This window comes from Molothrus aeneus, chromosome 23, assembly GCF_037042795.1.
Source record: "Molothrus aeneus isolate 106 chromosome 23, BPBGC_Maene_1.0, whole genome shotgun sequence".
In the NCBI taxonomy this organism is placed as follows: Eukaryota; Metazoa; Chordata; class Aves; order Passeriformes; family Icteridae; genus Molothrus; species Molothrus aeneus.
The window spans coordinates 1,853,817-1,872,740 of NC_089668.1; the positions used below are offsets into that span (position 1 = coordinate 1,853,817).

The following is an 18,924-nucleotide window of genomic DNA, read 5'->3' on the forward strand; positions in this document are numbered from 1 at the left end:
CAGTCAACATTTGAACGGTAAAAAAAATCAAAGCAACCCTCTCAGAGAGTTTTATTTTCTAGACAATCAAAAAACTCCAGAATGCTCCAAGATCCACAAATATAGTTCAGTCACTTCCACAAATAAGGGTCAGTTTATAAGAATTTGTCATTGTTACTGGACTAAAGGACTTCAGTTATGAAACTGTCTTACAAAACATCAGGAAATTCAACGACCACATTTGGAAGATTTACAAGGGCTTTGCACCAAGAGGTTAAATGCACTACAAACACCAGTGCAGCATGTATTCCTTCAGTGAAATACAGTGCATTTCTGTGCAAAAATACATTAAAATGTGTATTCCTAAACAAAGTCAAGTACAACGAGCTAAGTTTTAAGATATGTCATCTTCACGGCCTTTAAAAACCTTTGAGAAAGAGATTCTATTAGAAATAGCTCCCCTAAAAAGATGATTTTTGATTCTTCCTCAAGCACCACAGGAAGGTTTTTTGTTTTTTGTTTTTTTTTTAAACAGCCAACATCATTTTCTCAAAGCTTGTAGAGGCTGGATCTACAAATGGAAGATTTCAGGAAAAAACATCCAGAAAACGAAGTGGAAAGCACAAGCAAAAACGGATTTACATGAACACCCCGGTCACAAGCATGTGGGTAAATAAACTCCATCCTCTTCTACATCCAAAGGCTGAAAAGACTCCACAGAAAACAAAAACAAAGCAGCACAAAATGACAATTGAACAGGAACCACCGAGTCTGGTGGAAATTTCCCTGTGGAAAATCCTCCCCCCGCCCGCCCCGGCCCCCTGACAGCTCCATTCTCTAGGCACAAACACACAAGGACAATCTCTAAGAGCAAAGACAGCAGGGTGAAGGAGAAAGTCTCTGCAGCCATTCCTGCAGCTTCCAAAGGGTTCGTTTTCCCTGCTCCAAGTGTCTCCACAGGCTCAGTCAGCAGAGTTCAGCCACACCAGGAGCTTCCCAGCCTTGTGGAGCACGAGCCGGGAGCAGCTCAGGTGATACTCCAGGTCTTGTGGCTTCTACCAGTATTTACAATGAGGTGGAATCTTCGTGATTCTAAATATTCATCTGATCCCTCTTTACATTCCTGCCCCACTTCCATCAGTGAGTCTCCCAAAAAAAAAAAAAAAAAAAAAAAATCAGATTTATCCATGGCTCTCAAGGCAGAAAGTCCCTCCTTCATCACCTTTATCGCCCTGTGGTTTTGGGTGGACTCAGCAAAAATCCAGCAGTCCAAAAGACGAGCCCTGGGAGGCTGGAAGGTGCTTTTCCAAACATCCCAGCAAGGTTTACAAACCCCACACTTTGCTCAAGAGCTCCAAGGAGCCAAAAGCACAGCAGGAATTTCAGAGGAGCTCCACTCCAAAGGTGGCACCTCCACGGGCTGTCCCTTCAATGTCCCTTAATTCAGATTGACCAAACCAGGGGCTCTAGAGCAGGGAATTCTGTAAAGGTCTTGTCCTGTGCTCCAGCTCCTACAAACTCAAATTTCCAGCTGATCTGGAACAGGAATGACTGAAAATCACCCAAATTAAGGGACAGAGAATAAACCCAGCACATTACGTGGTGACACTCATCAAGAACTTGGGACCACACCACTCCAAAAGAAATCTCTTCACCTTCTTCTCTTTGCAGCAGCCACCAATAAAGAGAATTCTTTAAAAACAACTTTGATTCTTCTTTCCTCATCCTACCTGGCGTGGCAAGGAACCCTTGGCTGCACTTGTGAGAGCAGAATCACCTCTCACAAATAAACCTGACATGACAGTGGGGCAGTTTCACCAGAGGGAGAAGCTGAATTGTTCTTTTTCAACGCGGACAAGAAAAGCACGAGGTATGCAGAACAAACCCTGGTTAAATCAAAAGGCTCTTGGGTCTTTTAGGTTTGCCAAGTGGAAAATCTTTACACCAAAAACCCTCAGGAAACAGCACCAAGTGGGAGGAACTGCTCACTCTTTGTCAGCCAAATCTGTCTAAAAAAAATTCTGCTCCAGCCAAAAAAGACTCATCAAATTTGCCTTTTCGTGAAACACTTAGGAACAGCAGAGTGAAGAAGCATTAACAGTCTTATTTCACAGTACATTTCAGTTTTGTCCCTTTGTCAGGGAACAGGAGGTCACCCCTAAGCAAACAGGCTTTCTGGTGGTGCTGGGTTTTCTTCTAAAGCTTCCCAGCCTGAGTTTTCATAGCTCTTAAAAACCTGCTGCTGGAAAGGTGACAAAATCTCACCTCCTTTGTGAAGCTTTAGCTGCCCCAGCGAAGAAACAGGAGGTCCACAGTGGAGGTTTTTAAAAAAAAAACAAATATTGGATAAAATCACCAAACATAAGTCATGAGAGGATCCCTGAATTTGAAAAGAAATTACAGGAAAAAAAGGAAGAAAATTATTCCAATAGGGCATCCAGAGCTCTTTTATAGCTCAGATATTTCACTGCTCCTCAGCTACACCAGGTGTGGGTCTGGTTATTCAATCTGCCACAGTCAGAATTCCCAAGGAACCTGCCTGACAGCTTTTAACTCCTATTGTAAAAAGCTGAAAAGAATTTGGGCTTTTCTCTTGGTCCTGGCCACTAAAACACCATTATTTGTGCTTAATATTTAAGCCAAGACTACTGAATTCTGAGTGACATTAAAGACACAGCTGAAGATGTACAGCCTGAGCTCTCAGGAGAGGAAGATGCAGTAAAAATTCAGAAAGAAAAGCTTGATCTATAAATTATTGCAATTAATTACATGAAACAGATGGATTCTTCCTGTCTATCCTTTCAGCAGCAGCATATTTTTGTGGGGTTTTTCTTGTTATCCTGGTTTTTCTGCCCTGGTTTCCAGGTCAAACCCAGTCTCAGCAAACATTTATGGTTCATCATTTAGCTAACACTGTCCTAAGACAGAAGAATCACAGATTAGCTTGGAAAAGTCCCAAGGTAAGAGATGTAAACCACATTTTATGTCATCTTCAGAGGAAAGGTGGTGTCCCTTCCAGATCAGGGATTAAGGACCATGACTCATTATTTGAAAAAAACCTGTCCCCAAAACAACCCAGAGGTGTTCCACCTGCAAACCCCAAACCAGCAGGCAGAGAAACTGCTCAAGTCCAACTTCTGTGAGCCCCAGACTGGAGATCCTTCACAGATTTCTGGTGCACAGCACTGAAAACCTAAAAAGTATCAAAAAATCCAGTTCTCCTCACAATTGAATTAAAACCCAGAATAATAAAAACCAGCACAGTGTCACTGATTGAGCAAATGTGCAGTTTTCTGTCACAGACACTGCCAGGGAACCTCTCGGTGCTCCCCCTCTCCTCTCACTGCTACATCAAAGTCTCTCTGTCTGACAAACTGCGGTGGATTTCCTGCTTGTCATCGCCATCATCATCCTCAGCTGGGTCATTTTCCTCTCCAGACTCCACGTAGATGGGCCAATCATTGTCAGCATCTCCTTTTTCCTGCCCTTCTGAGGCCGTTTCCACCAGGCTGAGGTTGATGGGCAGGGAGTCCTCGTGGGTGGTGGTGACACAGGTGCAGCTGTCACAGAGCCCGAAGCGCCGCAGCCCCTGGGACAGGCTGTTGGTGAAGGTCCTCCTGCAGCCCTTGCAGATGATGGGCTTGTTGGAGCGATGGACCTGCGGGGAAAACAGCAAATTTGGAGAAAAAAAGAGGCAATTTGCTGCTTTGGAGAGATTGCCACAACAGGAACACAGCCACGCTTCAGCTAAAGGAGTCCCATCCTGATTCTGGGCTACCCAAGTGTAGCAATCATGGAATGGTTTGGGTTGGAAGGATCTTAGAGCTTGTCCAGCCCATGGACACCTTCCACAATTCCAGGTTGCTCCAAGTCCCGTCCAACCTGGCCTGGGATGCTTCCAGAAATGAGGAATCCACACCTTCACCACCCTCACAGGGCAGAATTCCTTCCTGAAATCGTATCTAACAGATTGGGAAGATAAAATGCCCCTGCATCATTTAGCATAGCATAGTATAGTACAAAATAGTAATAGTAATAGGTACAGTATAGTATCTAGTGTAGTATAGTACAGAATAGTATGGTACAGTATATAGTGTAGTGTAGTGTAGTGTAGCATACTATAGTATAGTAATAGTATAGTATTAAATAACAGTCTAGTAATAGTATAGTATAGTATAGTAACAGTATAGTATTAAATAACATAGCATAGTAATAGTATAGTATAGTAATAGTATAGTATAGTAATAGTATAGTATAGTAATAGTATAGTATACTATAGAATAGTATAGCATAGTGTAGTATAGCATAGAATAGTATAGTATAGAACAGAATAGTATGGTATAGTATGGTATAATATAGAATAGTATATAGATTAGTATAGAATAGAATAGTATAGAATAGTATACAGTGTAGTGTAGTATAGTACAGCACAGTATAGTATACAATAGTAATAGTATAGTACTAGTATAGTAATAGAATAGTATGGTATGATATGGTATAGAATAGAATAGAATAGTATAGATTAGTATAAAATAGTATATCATAGTGTATAGTATAGAACAGAATAATATGGTATAGTATGGTATAATATAGAATAGTATATGGTGTAGTATAGAATAGAATAGTACAGAATAGTATACAGTGTAGTGTACTATAGTATAGTATAAAATAGTAATAGTTTAGTACTAATATAGTAATAGAATAGTATAGTATGATATGGTATAGAATAGAATAGTATAGATTAGCATAAAATAGTATATCATAGTGTAGTATAGTATAGAATAGTATAGCATAGTATAAAATAGTATAGCATAGTATAGAATAGTATAGCATAGTATAGAATAGCATAGTATAGTATAGTATAGTATCTCTCTGTAATATAGCTGCAATGTCCTATAATATCGTTTTAATGAGGCCAGCGTTCAGCATTCCAAAGCCTCGAGTCAGATGCCAATCACTTCCCAGACTTGGGGTCACCTCGCAATTCCCATAACCACCCCCTAACACGAACCCCAGACCCACCCACTAAAGAACTGCGAATCCTAAACCCCGGGGCAGCCTCCCGGGCCCGTGCCCCCCTCTAACCCCGCAGGTGAGCAGGGCGTGGCAGGGACTCACGCTGAGGGCGTGGCTGCGCAGGTGCTCCTGGCGGGTGAAGCGCTTCCCGCAGGTCTCGCAGGGGTACGGCCGCTCCCCGGTGTGCGAGCGGATGTGGCGCTTCAGGATCCCCTTCTGCTTGGCCGTGTAGGGGCAGAAGGGGCACTTGTGCAGCTTGATGGGCACCACCAGCACGTCACCTTGGGGACAAAACACAGGCTGTGAGCTCGGGCGCCCGCTGAGATGCTGCTGCTCAGGCTCCTCGCGCTGCTGCTCGCTGCAAACCTGAGCTGGGAACTGCGTTTTCCCTCATCTGGGGGTTCCTCGGCTGTGCCATTGCAGAATTCATGCAGCTGCAGTGCCCTGGAAAATCAGCCTGTCTGTTGTTCAAGACAGCAAAACATTCATTTAATTTTAGGAAGCCTTTTAGTTAAGTACCAATAATCTGCTTCTAGTCAAGTGGGGTCTCTGCTCCATCTCAGCCACTTCTTTTTTTTTTTAAATTATTAAACCATTAGCATCAGAAACTAAAACCTTAAACACAAACTGCAGGCAGAAATAGCACATTTTGGCTATTCCTTTTTTAAAAAATTATTAAACCATTAGCATCAGAAACTAAAACCTTAAACACAAACTGCAGGCAGAAATAGCACATTTTGGCTATTCCTTTTTTTAAAAATTATTAAACCATTAGCATCAGAAACTAAAACCTTTAACACAAGCTGCAGGCAGAAAGAGCACATTTTGGCCATGTTCTTTCATATTTAGGTATGAAAATATGACTCTGTTTCTACTCCCTTCCTGTTGGGAATAACGAGGTGAAGGACTCCAATATATTTCCTGACAATACTTTACTGTTCCAAAAACCAAACCACAAGTAATACACAATTTATGGAGTCAGGTGCAAGAACAGAATTCAATTTGAAGATCCCATTTTACAGAAAGGTGGGCACTGCCAAGTTTTTCAGCACCAGCTTCCCTTCCAGCAGAAAGGTGGAGATGTGATGCCAAAGGATTCATTTTCCCTGTTCCAGGCCCTGACTGAGGGAAATGTTTTGTGTGTCAAGCAGGTGAGACTGCAGAGCACCCCCTGTCTTAAGGTTTACCCAACTCACTATCACAAAAAGCGTGTCTGGTATCAATGATGTGAGTGAGAGTCTTGGAGGTTCCCAAGGGATTGCAAATCCCTGCTGGGCATTTAGAGCTTCATTTAAACCCAGTTCTTAGTCCTGCCTTGCTTCCAGTGCTCTACAGGTGCCAGTTTTCCCTCCTTCTGCTGTGAGGGATGACTGGAACAGAGATGGAAACGTGAAAAAAAGTGAAATTTATCTCATCTCCTAACCTGAGTGCACCATTCTTTTATCAGGAGTTTGTATTTCTCATTTCTGGTGCCTTGCGAAGAAGCTGAGGCAGCAGCAGCACTGAAAGCTGAGAAACTCCCACTCTCCTCACTGCTACAAAGTCCTGTTTTAGCACAGAAACAGAAGGAATAGAAGGTTTGGTTTCTTTTCCTTCACTCCTACTCAAACCCCATCTCTCACCAACATTTCTGATACACTGTCAGGACTCCTGATGTTCCCCATCAAACTCTGGAAGCATTTCCCTTTTAATGACTCATGAACAGCCTGGAGATGTTGAGAGAGGAAAAAGAGAAGTGAAATTTGTGTGTTGGATGTTCTTGCCTTGGCACACATCAAAAAGCACCAGCGTGAGTGGTGACAGCCCTGCTCTGAGAGTAAACCTGCAGTTGTGATTTTATCAGTGCCCTGCTTGAGAGGATTTGTCACTTTTATTGGCTTTAAAGTCACACAGGCAGCTTGAGCTGCAGATGACAGGAAAATAAATTTGCTGGCTACAGTCAGTGCCAGCCCTGTGGCATTTGTCACATCCTCAGCACCTGTGGCACTCAACAGTCTGTCAGAGCCAGCTCCTGTCCTCACAAAGCTGTTTGGACAAGGCACTTATGAAAAACCAGATAAAATGCCCAAATCTTTATTGTCCACATCAGGAGAAATGCACATGGGCATGGTTTTCCTGAGAGTGCTGCCAGGAAATATTCCTGAGATATTCCAGCTGGTGCTGGGCTCGGGGCAGCTGGAAAGTGAAAAAAGCCTCATTTTTATGCCATGCCAGGGAACTGAAAGCTTTCAGTGCTCCTGAAGGACTTGCAGGAGTCCCTCAGTGTTGGATAAAACTGATTCCTGCCCTCTGAAGTTGCAAACAGAGCAGCACTGGCAGGAGCTGGGATGGGATGAGCTCCTGCTGCTGCACCAGGTCCTGCAGCAGATCCCTCCTGCGGCAGCTCAGCTCCTGCTGGATTACTCCTTATGACCATCAGGAGGGAAAAATCCTCTTTAAAAACATTCATCGAGGTCCCAGTGAGTCTGTTCATGAAAGAAGAATCACCCCAAGTGAAGGCTGGGGTGATTTGGGAGCTGCAGAGCTGTCAGCAATACTCACCTGCCATGGGCTGCACCAAACAAACAAGTACAGCTGCTTTCAAAGTGCACAACAAGAGTTTATTTCACCGTGCCAAAAATTCAGCAAAATATTCTTGGACAAGAATAACAAAAGGAGCCCAACAAAGCTGTTCCCTCCTGCCCTGCACCCCAGAGTCCTCTCACCTGTGTCCTCACCATACCAGTCGCTGTGAATGTCCACCATGGAGCTCATGGGCACTCCAGCATCCTCAGCCCTACCCTCAAATCCCCGGACCAAGTGATGCACCACGTCCTCCTTCCTCGGGGCCGAGCTGTTGCGCAGCAGAGCCTCCAGGAACTGCTTCATGTGCAAATTATTGCAGGCCAGCTCCAGGGGCTGCCCCTCTTCCATGGGCTCCAGCGCCGCCGCGCCCGCGGGCTCGGGGTCAAACTCCACCTTGGGTTCCACCCTCCTGCAGCCATCGGGGGAGCCACTGCTCTGAGGGTCCCTGGCCGCCACCTCCAGGGGGTGACAGCCACTGCAGTCCCCGCAGGGAGGGTCCCTCTGGCATTCCAGAACCTTCTCCTGCATGGAGGACACGGAGGCAGCGCCCTTGGAGCCCGCGGAGGGGCCCTCCCTGGCCGAGCTGCCGCTGTCAGCCTGGTAGAACACCACAGCCTCCCTCTCCATCTTCCTGCAGATGTCCAGCGAGGACCTGATGTAGCTCTTGCAGAAGTTGACCACGTCGGTCATCTGCAGGTAGCTGGCCGCCGACATCACCTCGATGACGTTGTCCCCGCACAGATCCAGCTTCCCCGAGTAGAGGAAATCCAGGATGACGGAGAAAGCCTCGGAGGTGACGATGTCCAGCGAGGCCGTGCTGTGGCGCCCGCTGTCCTGGATGTAGTGGATGAGCAGCGCTCGGAAGTAGCCGCTGTTGGCGAACAGGATGTTCTTGTGGGCTTTGAAGATCCTGCCCTCCACGATGATGCTGCAGTCGCAGAAGAAATCCCGCTTGCGCTGCTCGTTCAGCTCCCCCAGCAGCTTGGTGTAGTAGGACTGAACCTCCATGGCTGGGGGGACAGAGGAGAGTCAGTGCCAGGACAGGGGACAGCAGAGACAGAGGAGAGTCAGAATCGGGACAGGGAGACAGCAGGACAGGGGGACAGCAGGACAGGGGGATAGCAGGGACAGAGGAGACTCAGTGCCAGGACAGGGGACAGCGGGACAGGGGGGACACCACCACCCCCAGGGACACCGGCACCGCGGGGACATCGCCACTGCCACTCCTTCCCAGCGCTGCGGGGACACCGGGACAGGCGGGGACACCACAAAGGATCGTCCTGCCCGGCCCCTGGGGTCCGTCCTGCCCGGTACCGGGGGTTCCACGCCTCTTCCCGCCCGGTACCGCGTCTCCGCTCTGCCCGGTCCCAGAAGTCCCGCACCCCGCCATGGACCGTCCCGCCCGGTACCGAGAGTCCCTCCTGCCCGGTACCCACCGGATGTCCCGGAACACCAAGGACCGTCCTGCCCAGTACCAGCATCCCCTAGAACGCCAAGGGCCACCCTGCCCGGTGCCGGGATCCCCCGCCGCGCCAAGCACCGACCTCCCGGTGGCGGCATCGCCCGTTACCGGGAGCCCTCCCTGCTGTAAGCACCGCCTTGCCCGGTACAGGGGTGCCCCGGAACGCGTCCCCGCCCGCCCCGGGCAGCGCTCGGTGCCCATCGCTCACCTCCGCCCAGCCGCGCTCCCGGTCCCGCTCCCGGTCCCGCCCGGCCGCCGTACCCGGGCCGCGCCCCCGGGGCGGGACAGGAAGTGACGTCAGAAGGGCCGGGCTCCGGGGCGGGGCCCGCGGGGTGAGGGGTCGGTAAATATTGGTGACGTCACACCGCCAAGATGGCGGAGGGGTGAGCGGGGCACGGCCGGGGGGGCGGCGGGACCGGGGGGGAACGAGAACGGGACGGGACACGGACCCCATGGGCAGGGGGCGGCGAGAGGGGATCGGACAGCGGGGCCGGGGTCTGGGGGGTGGGAGCTGGGACCGGGGTCTGGGATGGAATCGGGGGTTGGAATCTGGGGTTGGGGCTTTGGGTTGGGGTCTGGATCTGGGGTCTGGGATGGAATCGGGGGTTGGAACTTGGGGTTGGGGTCTGATCTGCGGTTGGGGTCTGGATCTGGGTCTGGGGTTGGGATCCGGGATCGGGGTCTGGGGATAGAATGTGTGGTTGGGGTCTGAATTTGGGTTAGGAGTCAGAATCGGGGATCTGGATCTGGGGTTGGGGATGGAATCTGGGGTTGGAATCTGGGGTTGGGGTCTGAATTTGGGTTAGAAGTCGGGATCTGGGTTTGGGGTTGGGATCTGGGGTTGGGGTCTGAATTTGGGCTGGGATTTGGGATCTGGGGTCGGGGTGGGGATCTGGGTCTAGGTTTGGAATCTGGGGTCAGGATCTGGGATTGGAGTCTGGGGTTGGGATCTGGGGTCAGGGTCTGAAGCTGGGGTTGGGATCTGGATCTGTGCTCTGGGGTCTGTGTATGGGGTTGGGATTTGGGTCTGGAATCAAAATATAGCATCTGAATCTGGGGTCAGGATATGGGATTTGGGATCTGGGTCTTGGAGCTCGTTCTGGGACCCTGGTTTGGGGTCGGGCTCTGGCTCTGGGTTCGGGCTCTGTGTGTGGCCGTGTGCTGACGCCGTGCCTGTCCCGCGCAGGGAGGATGGCGGCTGGTGGCGGAGCTGGCTCCAGCAGAGCTACCAGGCCGTCAAGGAGAAGGTGAGAACCGGTGGGAGCTGCCGGGAGCCCCCGGGAACAGCCAGGAACCTCTGGGAGCCGCCAGGAGCGGGAGGGCGGGGCCTGCGGGCCGGCCCCGGGAGCCCAGTGAGGCTCCGGGAGGGTCTCCCCGAAGTGGGATTGGGATGGATTTGCTGTGGATCGAGCAAACACTGGGTCATGCTGGGCTCTGTCATGTGGGAATCACCCCCTGAGCAGGGGGGTTGTGCTTCCAGCACGGCTCTGTGGTGTGTAACTTCCTGCTGTGACAGCATTGCCTGTGTTAATTAGACACAAAATTTAAACTCAGGCTTCTCCCAGCCTGTGTTTTTCCTAGTCTTGGCTTCAGAGCCTCCTGGAATGTGTTTTGGGCAGAGCAGATGCTGTTGCTGTTCAGGTTATTCTGGTTTTATGCATTGCCCAGGTTGGGGTGAGGGTTCATCTGGGCTAAACTCTCCCACCTGAGTTTTTGTAACGTGCTGGGAGCAATCCCAGCTTTGTTGGGGAGCCAAAAGTCTGGAGAATCCATCTTCTGTCTCCTTGCAGTCCACAGAGGCTTTGGAGTTCATGAAGAGGGACCTGGCTGAGTTCACCCAGGTGGTGCAGCACGACACCGCCTGCACCATCGCCGCCACGGCCAGCGTGGTCAAGGACAGGCTGGCAGTGAGTAGGGGCTGGGAGAGCTTCAGCACCACCCAGTGCCACCCCTGCCGTGGGCAGGGACACCTTCCACCCTCCCAGGCTGCTCCAAACCCCGTCTGGGATAACTCCAGGCATGGCACAGTCACAGCTTCTCTGGGAATTCCATCCCAGTGCCCTCACAGGGAAGGATTTCTTCCCAGTATCCCATCTAACCCCACTTTCTACATTAAAGCCATTCCCCCTTTTCCTGTTACCCTCGTGGTTCCCTCTCCACTGTGCTGAGCAGGGGGACACTGGCAGTGTCACTGTAGGGGAGACACTGTCAGTGTCACTGTAGGGGGACACAGGTGCTGTCACTGTGGGAGGGACACTGGCAGTGTCACTGTAGCGGGGACACAGGCTCTCCACACGAGCTGTGAGCCTCAGCCCTGCACAGCTGCTGCTGGCACAGCCCCACCCCACACCAGGCAGCCCCAAACCTGGCTGTGCTTCCCCCACAAAGCCCCAAACCTGGCTGTGCTTCCCCCACAAAGCCCCAAACCTGGCTGTGCTTCTCCCACGAAGCCTCAGCTCAGTTCCTCAGTTCCCCTCAGGTGCCTCCCACCTCACCCTTCCTGAAGGGGCAGATCCTGCTTCCTTAAGGATCTTACCCATAAATCCTGGGATGTTACTGACCCTGTGCTGCCTCTTCCCTTGAAGAGGGCAGAAGGCTCAGGTGCCACTGAGAAGGTGAGGAAGGGCCTGTCTGACTTCCTGGGGGTCATCTCGGACACCTTCGCTCCCTCTCCGGACAAGACCATTGACTGTGACGTTATCACCCTGATGGCAACGCCCTCAGGTACCACTGAGCCCTACGACAGTGCCAAGGTCAGTGTGGCACCCTGAGCCCTGGCCCCTGGCCCTGCTGCTGTCCCTCCCCTCACAGCTGTCCCTGTGTGTCCCCTCCAGGCCCGTCTCTACAGCCTCCAGTCCGACCCAGCCACCTACTGCAACGAGCCCGATGGTATGGGGGGTTCAGGGGGCTGCCCTAGGGGGTTCAGGGGCTCCAGGGTGCTGCCCTTGGGGGTTCAGGGGCTCCAGGGTGCTGCCCTAAGGGGTTCAGGGGGTCCAGGGTGCTGCCCTAGGGGGTTCAGGGGCTCCAGGGTGCAGCCCTAGGGGGTTCAGGGGGTCCAGGGTGCAGCCCTAGGGCGTTCAGGGGCTCCAGGGTGCAGCCCTAGGGGGTTCAGGGGGTCCAGGGTGCTGCCCTTGAGGTGTTCAGGGGCTCCAGGGTGCTGCCCTAGGGGGTTCAGGGGCTCCAGGGTGCTGCCCTAGGGGGTTTAGGGGCCAGCTGGAATTCCCTGAAGCCTTTGGCCAGCAGGGCTTGGCTGCAGAAGAGCAGATCTGTCTCTTACCTCAAGGACCAGCTTAGGCTGAATTTCTAGCCCAATTTAACCTGGGCCTTGAGCTGGCAGAGCATTTCTGAGCCCTGTGTCTCCCTCCTCCTGTGCCCCAGCACCTCCAGTGAAACCTCCCCAAACTCAAGGATTCTTATCCCTGTCCCAAACAGGCCCTGCTGAGCTGCTGGAGGCCTGGCTGGCTCAGTTCAGCCTGGAGGAGAAGAAAGGGGAGATTGCAGAGCTGCTGGCCACCAGCCCTTCCATCAGGGCACTCTACACCAAAATGGTGAGACCCTGCCTGGGCAACTCCTGACGTGGGGAATGCTGCAGGAAAGCCCTGAGCTGTTTGTGCCCTGCAGCTGGAGTGGAAACTATGGAAAAATGGATGGAATAAAATGGGAGCTGCAAGCTTTGGGAGGATAGAGGGGCACAGCTCTCCCTCTGAGGGGCTCATCCCTTTCTCTGATCCCTTTCTCAGGTCCCTGTGGCTGTTTCCCACTTGGAGTTCTGGCAGCGCTATTTTTACAAACTGCATCGCCTGGAGCAGGTGGGTCAGGCTGGGGGGGGGGTCCCTGGGGGGCTTTTCCTGGGCAAACTGGGATCTGGGCTGAGCCTTGGAGTCAGTGAAGCTGAAATGCCTGGGGGAGGAAAGGGGCTGGGCATGTGAGCAGCTGCTGTGTTGGATTCCTGCAGGATGAAGCCCGGAGGGAGGCTCTGAAGCAGCGAGCAGAGCAGAGCATGCAGCAAGAGGAGCCAGGCTGGGAGGAGGATGAAGGTGGGACAGGTTTTGGGGCTTTCATGGGGTGGTGGCTCCTCCTCACTGCCACAAATCACAGTGGGCAGTGAAGGGGCAGCTCTGATCTCTGCTCTGTGGTCAGTGGTGGGATCTGAGGGAATTTCTGGAGCTGTGTCAGGGTGGTTGAGGTTGGAAATCAGGAAATGTTCTCCCCCCAGAGGGTGCTGGGCACTGCCCAGGCTCCCCAGGGAATGGGCACAGCCCCACAGCTGGCACAGCTCCAGGACAAGGCTCTCAGGAATGCCCAGGGTGGGATTTTTGGGATGTCTGTGCAGGGCCAGGGCTTGGACTGGGTGATCCCTGTGGGTCCCTCCCAGCTCAGGATGTTCTGTGATTCTGTGAAATCCAGCTCAGAGCATTCTGTGATTCTGTGAAATCCAGCTCAGAGCATTCTGTGATTCTGTGAAATCCAGCTCAGGGCATTCTGTGGTTCTGTGAAATCCAGCTCAGGATGTTCTGTGATTCTGTGAAATCCAGCTCAGGGCATTCTGTGGTTCTGTGAAATCCAGCTCAGGGCATTCTGTGGTTCTGTGAAATCCAGCTCAGGACATGCTGTGGTTCTGTGAAATCCAGCTCAGGGCATTCTGTGGTTCTGTGAAATCCAGCTCCCAGCCCAGCTGCTGCTGCCCTTCCTGAAACATCTCTCACTTCTCTTCTGCCTCCCTACAGAGGAGTTCTTGGGGATGTCCCCCCTGCCTTGTGCAAACATCACGTTTCCAGGAGCAGCACAGAAAGCACCCAGCTCAGAGGGACACCAGGCTGCTGCCCCCAAGGCTCCCTGTGGGGAGAGCTGGGCTGTGCTGCCCCCAGAGCTGGTGCCAGGGGAGCAGAGCCCCTCGGAGAGCAGCGAGAGCGTGTCCCTTGTGACTCAGATTGCAAACCCTGCCCCTGTGCCTGCCACCCAGCTACAGACTGCAGCTCCAGCCCTGCCCCTCTCCCAGAGGCTGCAGGAGGCCACCTTGGAAGAGCAGAGCTCCCTGCCAAAGCCCCCAGAAGCTGCTCAGCCTTGTGCACCTGCCCAGCCATCAGCAGCACCCTCGGAGCTGGCAGCTGGAACGGAGCTCAGGGAGCTGGAGAGCAAAGGGCAGGGCAGGACAGAGACTCTGAGGGAGGAAGGACCCACAGATCTGAGAGTCTTCGAGCTCAACTCGGACAGTGGCAAATCCACCCCCTCCAACAACGGCAAGAAAGGTTTGTGTGGGGCTGGGAAAACCCTGGGAGGGCCCCTGGGGAAAGCTCTGGGTTTATGGTGCTGAGGGAGAGGAAAGGGAAAGAAATCAGTGATCTGCTGGCTGAGCAGTGTGACAGTGTTCACAGGGGATGAGGGAAGAGATGAGGATCTGACTCCATGTTTCAGAAGGCTTGATTTATTATTTTATGATATGTATTATATTATGTATCATAAATATTCTATATTTATTAATATCATATTATACTATATTATATATTAATATTTCATATATTATAATATTATATATTAATATAGTATATATTATTATATTCATTATATAATATATTATATTAAAATATATTAATATATTATTATTTATTATAAATTATAATATATTATACATTATATATTATATTATTTATTATATTATATTATTATGATATATATTATATTAATAATTCTAACAGCTGGTAGTTTTGTAACAATTACTTTCTCCAAAACTATACTAAAAGAACAGAAGAAAGGATTTCATCAGAAGGCTGGCTAAGAATAGAAGAGGAAAGAATGATAACAAAGGCTTGTGTCTGGGACAGAGAGTCCGAGCCAGCTGGGCTGTGATTGGCCATTAATTAGAAACAACCACATGAGCCAAATCCCAGATGCCCCTGTTGCCTTCCACAGCAGCAGATAACCATTGGTTACATTTTGTTCCTGAGGCCTCTCAGCTTCTCAGGAGGAACAATCCTAAGGAAAGGATTTTTCATAAAATGTGTCTGTGACAGAGCAGACCAGGCCTTGGTCCCTGGCTGCCAGGAAAGGCTGAGCTCCCTGGAGGGGATGTGGTGATTCCTCCTCTCTGCCCTGCTGGGACAATGACAGTCCCCATATCAAAGTCCCTCCTGTCATTCCTTATCTCCTGCATTTTCTGTGTGGCTGGAACCTGACACATCCCAGTTCTCCCAGGCCAGAGGAGAAAATCCTCCAGCACCCACCTCTCCCCCTGGTTGTGTACCAGCCCTGGCTGTGAGGGGAGCAGGCTCAGCCCACCCCATCTCTGATCCTGGCAATGTGGAGGCTCTGAGCCCTGGGAATTCCGGGAGCTCTGGTGGCTCAGTGGGGACATTTGTGCTTCCAGGCTCCAGCACGGATATCAGCGAGGACTGGGAAAAGGACTTTGATCTGGACATGACAGAGGAGGAGGTGCAGCTGGCACTGTCCAAGGTGGAAATGTCTGGGGAGGTGAGTCAGGGCAGGCAAAACTGCCCCCCAAAAGCATCACCAGCCCCTCAGGGTGGGGTGTTTGTGAGGGTCCCCAGCACGAGGTGAGAGATGAGAATCTGACTCCCAAGTTCTCAGAAGGCTGATATATTATATTATATTATATTATATTATATTATATTATATTATATTATATTATATTATATTATATTATATTATATTATATTACATTACATTATATTATATTATTATAATATATTATATTATATATGATATAAAATAATATCATATTTTATTTATTATATTTATTTTATTAATATAATATAATATAAATAATAAAATAAATAAATTAAAAATATATGGATATGATATAATGTAATATATTTATTCTAGTCTATTTATTATATCCATTCTATTTATTACATCCATTCTATATATTATATTATATTATATTATATTATATTATATTATATTATATTATATTATATTATATTATATTATATTATATTATATTATATTATATTATATTATATTCATTATTTTTATTATATTAATTATATTATATTTATTTATTATATTTATTATATTGAATGCTATACTAAAACTATACTAAAGAAAGAGAAAGGAGACATCAGAAAGTTTAAGAATGAATAATAAAAGCTATGACTGACTCAGAGAGTCTGACACAGCTGATGGTGATTGGTCATTAAGTAAAAACAATTCACATGGAACCAATCAGGCATTCACCTGTTGGTAAACATGTCCAGGCCACATTCCAAAGCAGCAAAACACAGGAGCAGCAAGCAGATAATTATTGTTTTCATTCCTCTCTGAGGCTTCTCAGTTTCCCAGGAGAAACCCCTGGGCAAAGAGGATTTTTCAGAAAAGGTGCTGGTGACACTCAGGGTGGTGCTGCATGAGCAGAGAGGGGCTGGTGGGGGGAGTGTGCAGCTGTCCCAAGGGGGAATCTGTTGTGTTACAGAAACAAACAGTTGAAAGCAGCTCAGAAGTGAATTTCCTCTTGTTTGCAGCTGGAAGATGAAGAGTGGGAAGACTGGGAATAAAGCAGCTGCTTGCAGTGTGTGTCACAGGCTCATTTCCACACCGAACGTGAATCCAACCTCGGACCAGCTGTTCCTTTGTGTGTGACTGTGCTGGGGTTGCACCCCCAGCCTGCAGGAGTTCCCATTCCTGCAAAAACCTGGGGGCAACTCAAGTGACCCCTCCAGCTCCAGGAGGAGGAAGCAGGAGGTCACTGGCACACAGGAGCCTGACTTCTCCACAGGTCCTAGAGACTGGCCAAGCCAAAACTGACCCTGCTGTGTTGGGAAGAGGCAGAGTGAGGGGTCCCTGGGGCCACCTGGGCACTCAGAGCCCTGCCAGCTGTGCTGGGTGCTGCCAGGCTGCCAGCTGGCTCCTTCCCTGCTTGTGTGTGCACGTGGAACCCTCAGCTGAGAGGCTCCTGGACGTGGCTGTGCCTGCTCTGCTCGCTGCTCTGCAATTCCCACCCAGGGAGGGCCTGAGGCCTGGAGGTGCTGCACAAAAAAGCACTTGGCTCGTGGCTTTGACCCTGGAAGGAGCCAAACCCCCTGCCAAACCCTCAGCTTCTGCCTGGCTTTTTGTCTTGGAAGCTTTTTCTCATGGAAATTCCCATTTCCAGCAGTTTCTCCAGAAGAGCCAAGGCCCGCTGCTCTCCCCTTTTGCAGCTGCACCACCTTCCTGCACTGGGTTTTGTGTCTTTCTAGTTAAATTCTCCAAGCAAAATCCTCCTGGCTTGCTCTTACTGCTGGGCTGGCACTGGTTTGGGTCAGCTGGGGACAGAGCCCCAGTGTTGGTGGCACTGGTTTGGGTCAGCTGGGGACAGAGCCCCAGTGTTGGTGGCACTGGTTTGGGTCAGCTGGGGACAGAGCCCCAGTGTTGGTGGCCACTTGCAAAGGTCCAACCTGGCCCCACTTCAACCTCAGCTTGGCCAGCCTGGAGGGGACAGAGGCTCCCAAATTGGGGTGTCCCTGTTGTGTGTCCCCATCTGAGCCCTGTCCCACCCGTGCCAGCCCCTGCAGCCACCACGAGCTTTGGGTTCCTTCCCTTCAGCCCCTGGCACTGTTTGTTTCACTCCCTTCAGCCCCACGACTCCTTTTTGGGGCAGTTTCACGTCACAACAGGAGATGCTGCTCATGCACAGTTACCCCCAGGGGACAGTGCCCTCCCTGGCCCTTGGGGTGCTGAGGTGACACTTTCTGCCTTTGTCCTGCCCCTTCCAGGGCTGGGGGTTTCCTGCTGGCTTTGGACAGCACTAAACGAGGTGCACTTGGAAGAGTTGGGGTTTTGGGGTTGGGTTTTCCTTCTTTAGGGCGATTCCTGCTGGGAGCATCCCTGTCCTGCCAAAGCCCTGGGTCCAGCAGAGCCTCTCCTTGTCCTGGCTGGGATTGTGGTGGGCAGGGGACACAGGGGACACCAGTGGGGACCTGGGGCTGCTGTGAGCTCCAGCTGATCCCACAGCAGAGCTCGAGGCTGCAGCATCTGTGTCACTTTCTTTCCTTCTTTTAGTGGAATTAACCGTGGGGTTGGTTGTGCAATATTCTCTGTTCTTGAACTATTCCGCATCTCCCTGAGCCTTTTCTAGCTGGGGTGACAAACCAGGAACAATTCTAACAGCTGGTAGTTTTGTAACAATGACTTTCTCCAAACCTTTTACAGACTTGCAGTTAACAGCAATTAAAGGAGTTCTCAGAGTCTCTGCCGTGTTCTCATTTCCTCCGGGGTGGGGATGACACAAATTTTCCTTTCCTCCCATCTCCCTCAGGAGAGGGAAAGGAGCCCCCGCTGCCCCAGGCTCCTCAGGCTCTGAGTGACCCCATAAAAGCAGCCAGTCCTCAAACTGTGACCCCATAAAACCAGCCAGTCCTCAAACTCTGTCCCCCAATTTTCGGGGCTCTGAGTGACCCCATAAAACCAGCCAGTCCTCAAACTCTGTCCCTGCTTTTTTGGGGCTCTGAGTGACCCCATAAATCCACCGGGTGTGCCCCAGAGCTCGTCTCTGCCTGGCACAGCTCCCAGGGTGGGTGACAAACACCAACCCAGTCCCTCCCAGTGGGGACATTCAGGGTTCCAGGGGCTGCTGGCACCGCAGGAGTTGGTCCCGAGGGTTCCTCAGGGATCTTCCTGGGGCAGCGCTGGGCTGCAGCAGCTCCTTCCCTTCCTGCAGCCAAGGGAACCGGACACGAGTGTCAGGATGGAGGGGACACATGAGAGGGGACACGAGTGACAGGACACGAGTGACAAAACCCGAATGAGGGGACGCGAGTGACAAGACACGAGTGACAGGATGCGACCGCCCCTGCAGTTCCATCCCCGCTCGCTGGGGGCGCCCTAGCACCGCCCCCGCCGCTCTCCGCGCGCACAGGTTTGGCCCCGCGCGGCCGCCGTCCGGCCCGCGCCCCGCCCGCCGCCGCCAT

General features: G+C 50.8%; 2 protein-coding genes across 2 annotated transcripts; one reads left to right on the forward strand and one right to left on the reverse strand.

Annotated features, from left to right (window-relative positions):
* Positions 1-1,137: 1,137 nt before the first annotated feature.
* ZBTB8B (zinc finger and BTB domain containing 8B) lies at positions 1,138-9,292 on the reverse strand. The gene is made up of 4 exons (XM_066564639.1): positions 9,231-9,292; positions 7,701-8,570; positions 5,098-5,276; positions 1,138-3,637 (listed from the first exon to the last, which is right to left on the reverse strand). Exons 2-4 carry the CDS (start codon positions 8,566-8,568, stop codon positions 3,326-3,328), a joined length of 1,359 nt encoding a protein of 452 aa, XP_066420736.1. The 5' UTR covers positions 8,569-8,570; positions 9,231-9,292; the 3' UTR covers positions 1,138-3,325.
* An 81-nt stretch (positions 9,293-9,373) lies between these two features.
* Positions 9,374-18,204, forward strand: BSDC1 (BSD domain containing 1). Its single transcript, XM_066564683.1, has 11 exons — positions 9,374-9,405; positions 10,209-10,269; positions 10,813-10,929; positions 11,608-11,775; positions 11,857-11,911; positions 12,455-12,570; positions 12,763-12,831; positions 12,978-13,059; positions 13,750-14,271; positions 15,387-15,490; positions 16,501-18,204. Exons 1-11 carry the CDS (start codon positions 9,395-9,397, stop codon positions 16,531-16,533), a joined length of 1,338 nt encoding a protein of 445 aa, XP_066420780.1. The 5' UTR covers positions 9,374-9,394; the 3' UTR covers positions 16,534-18,204.
* Positions 18,205-18,924: the final 720 nt, after the last annotated feature.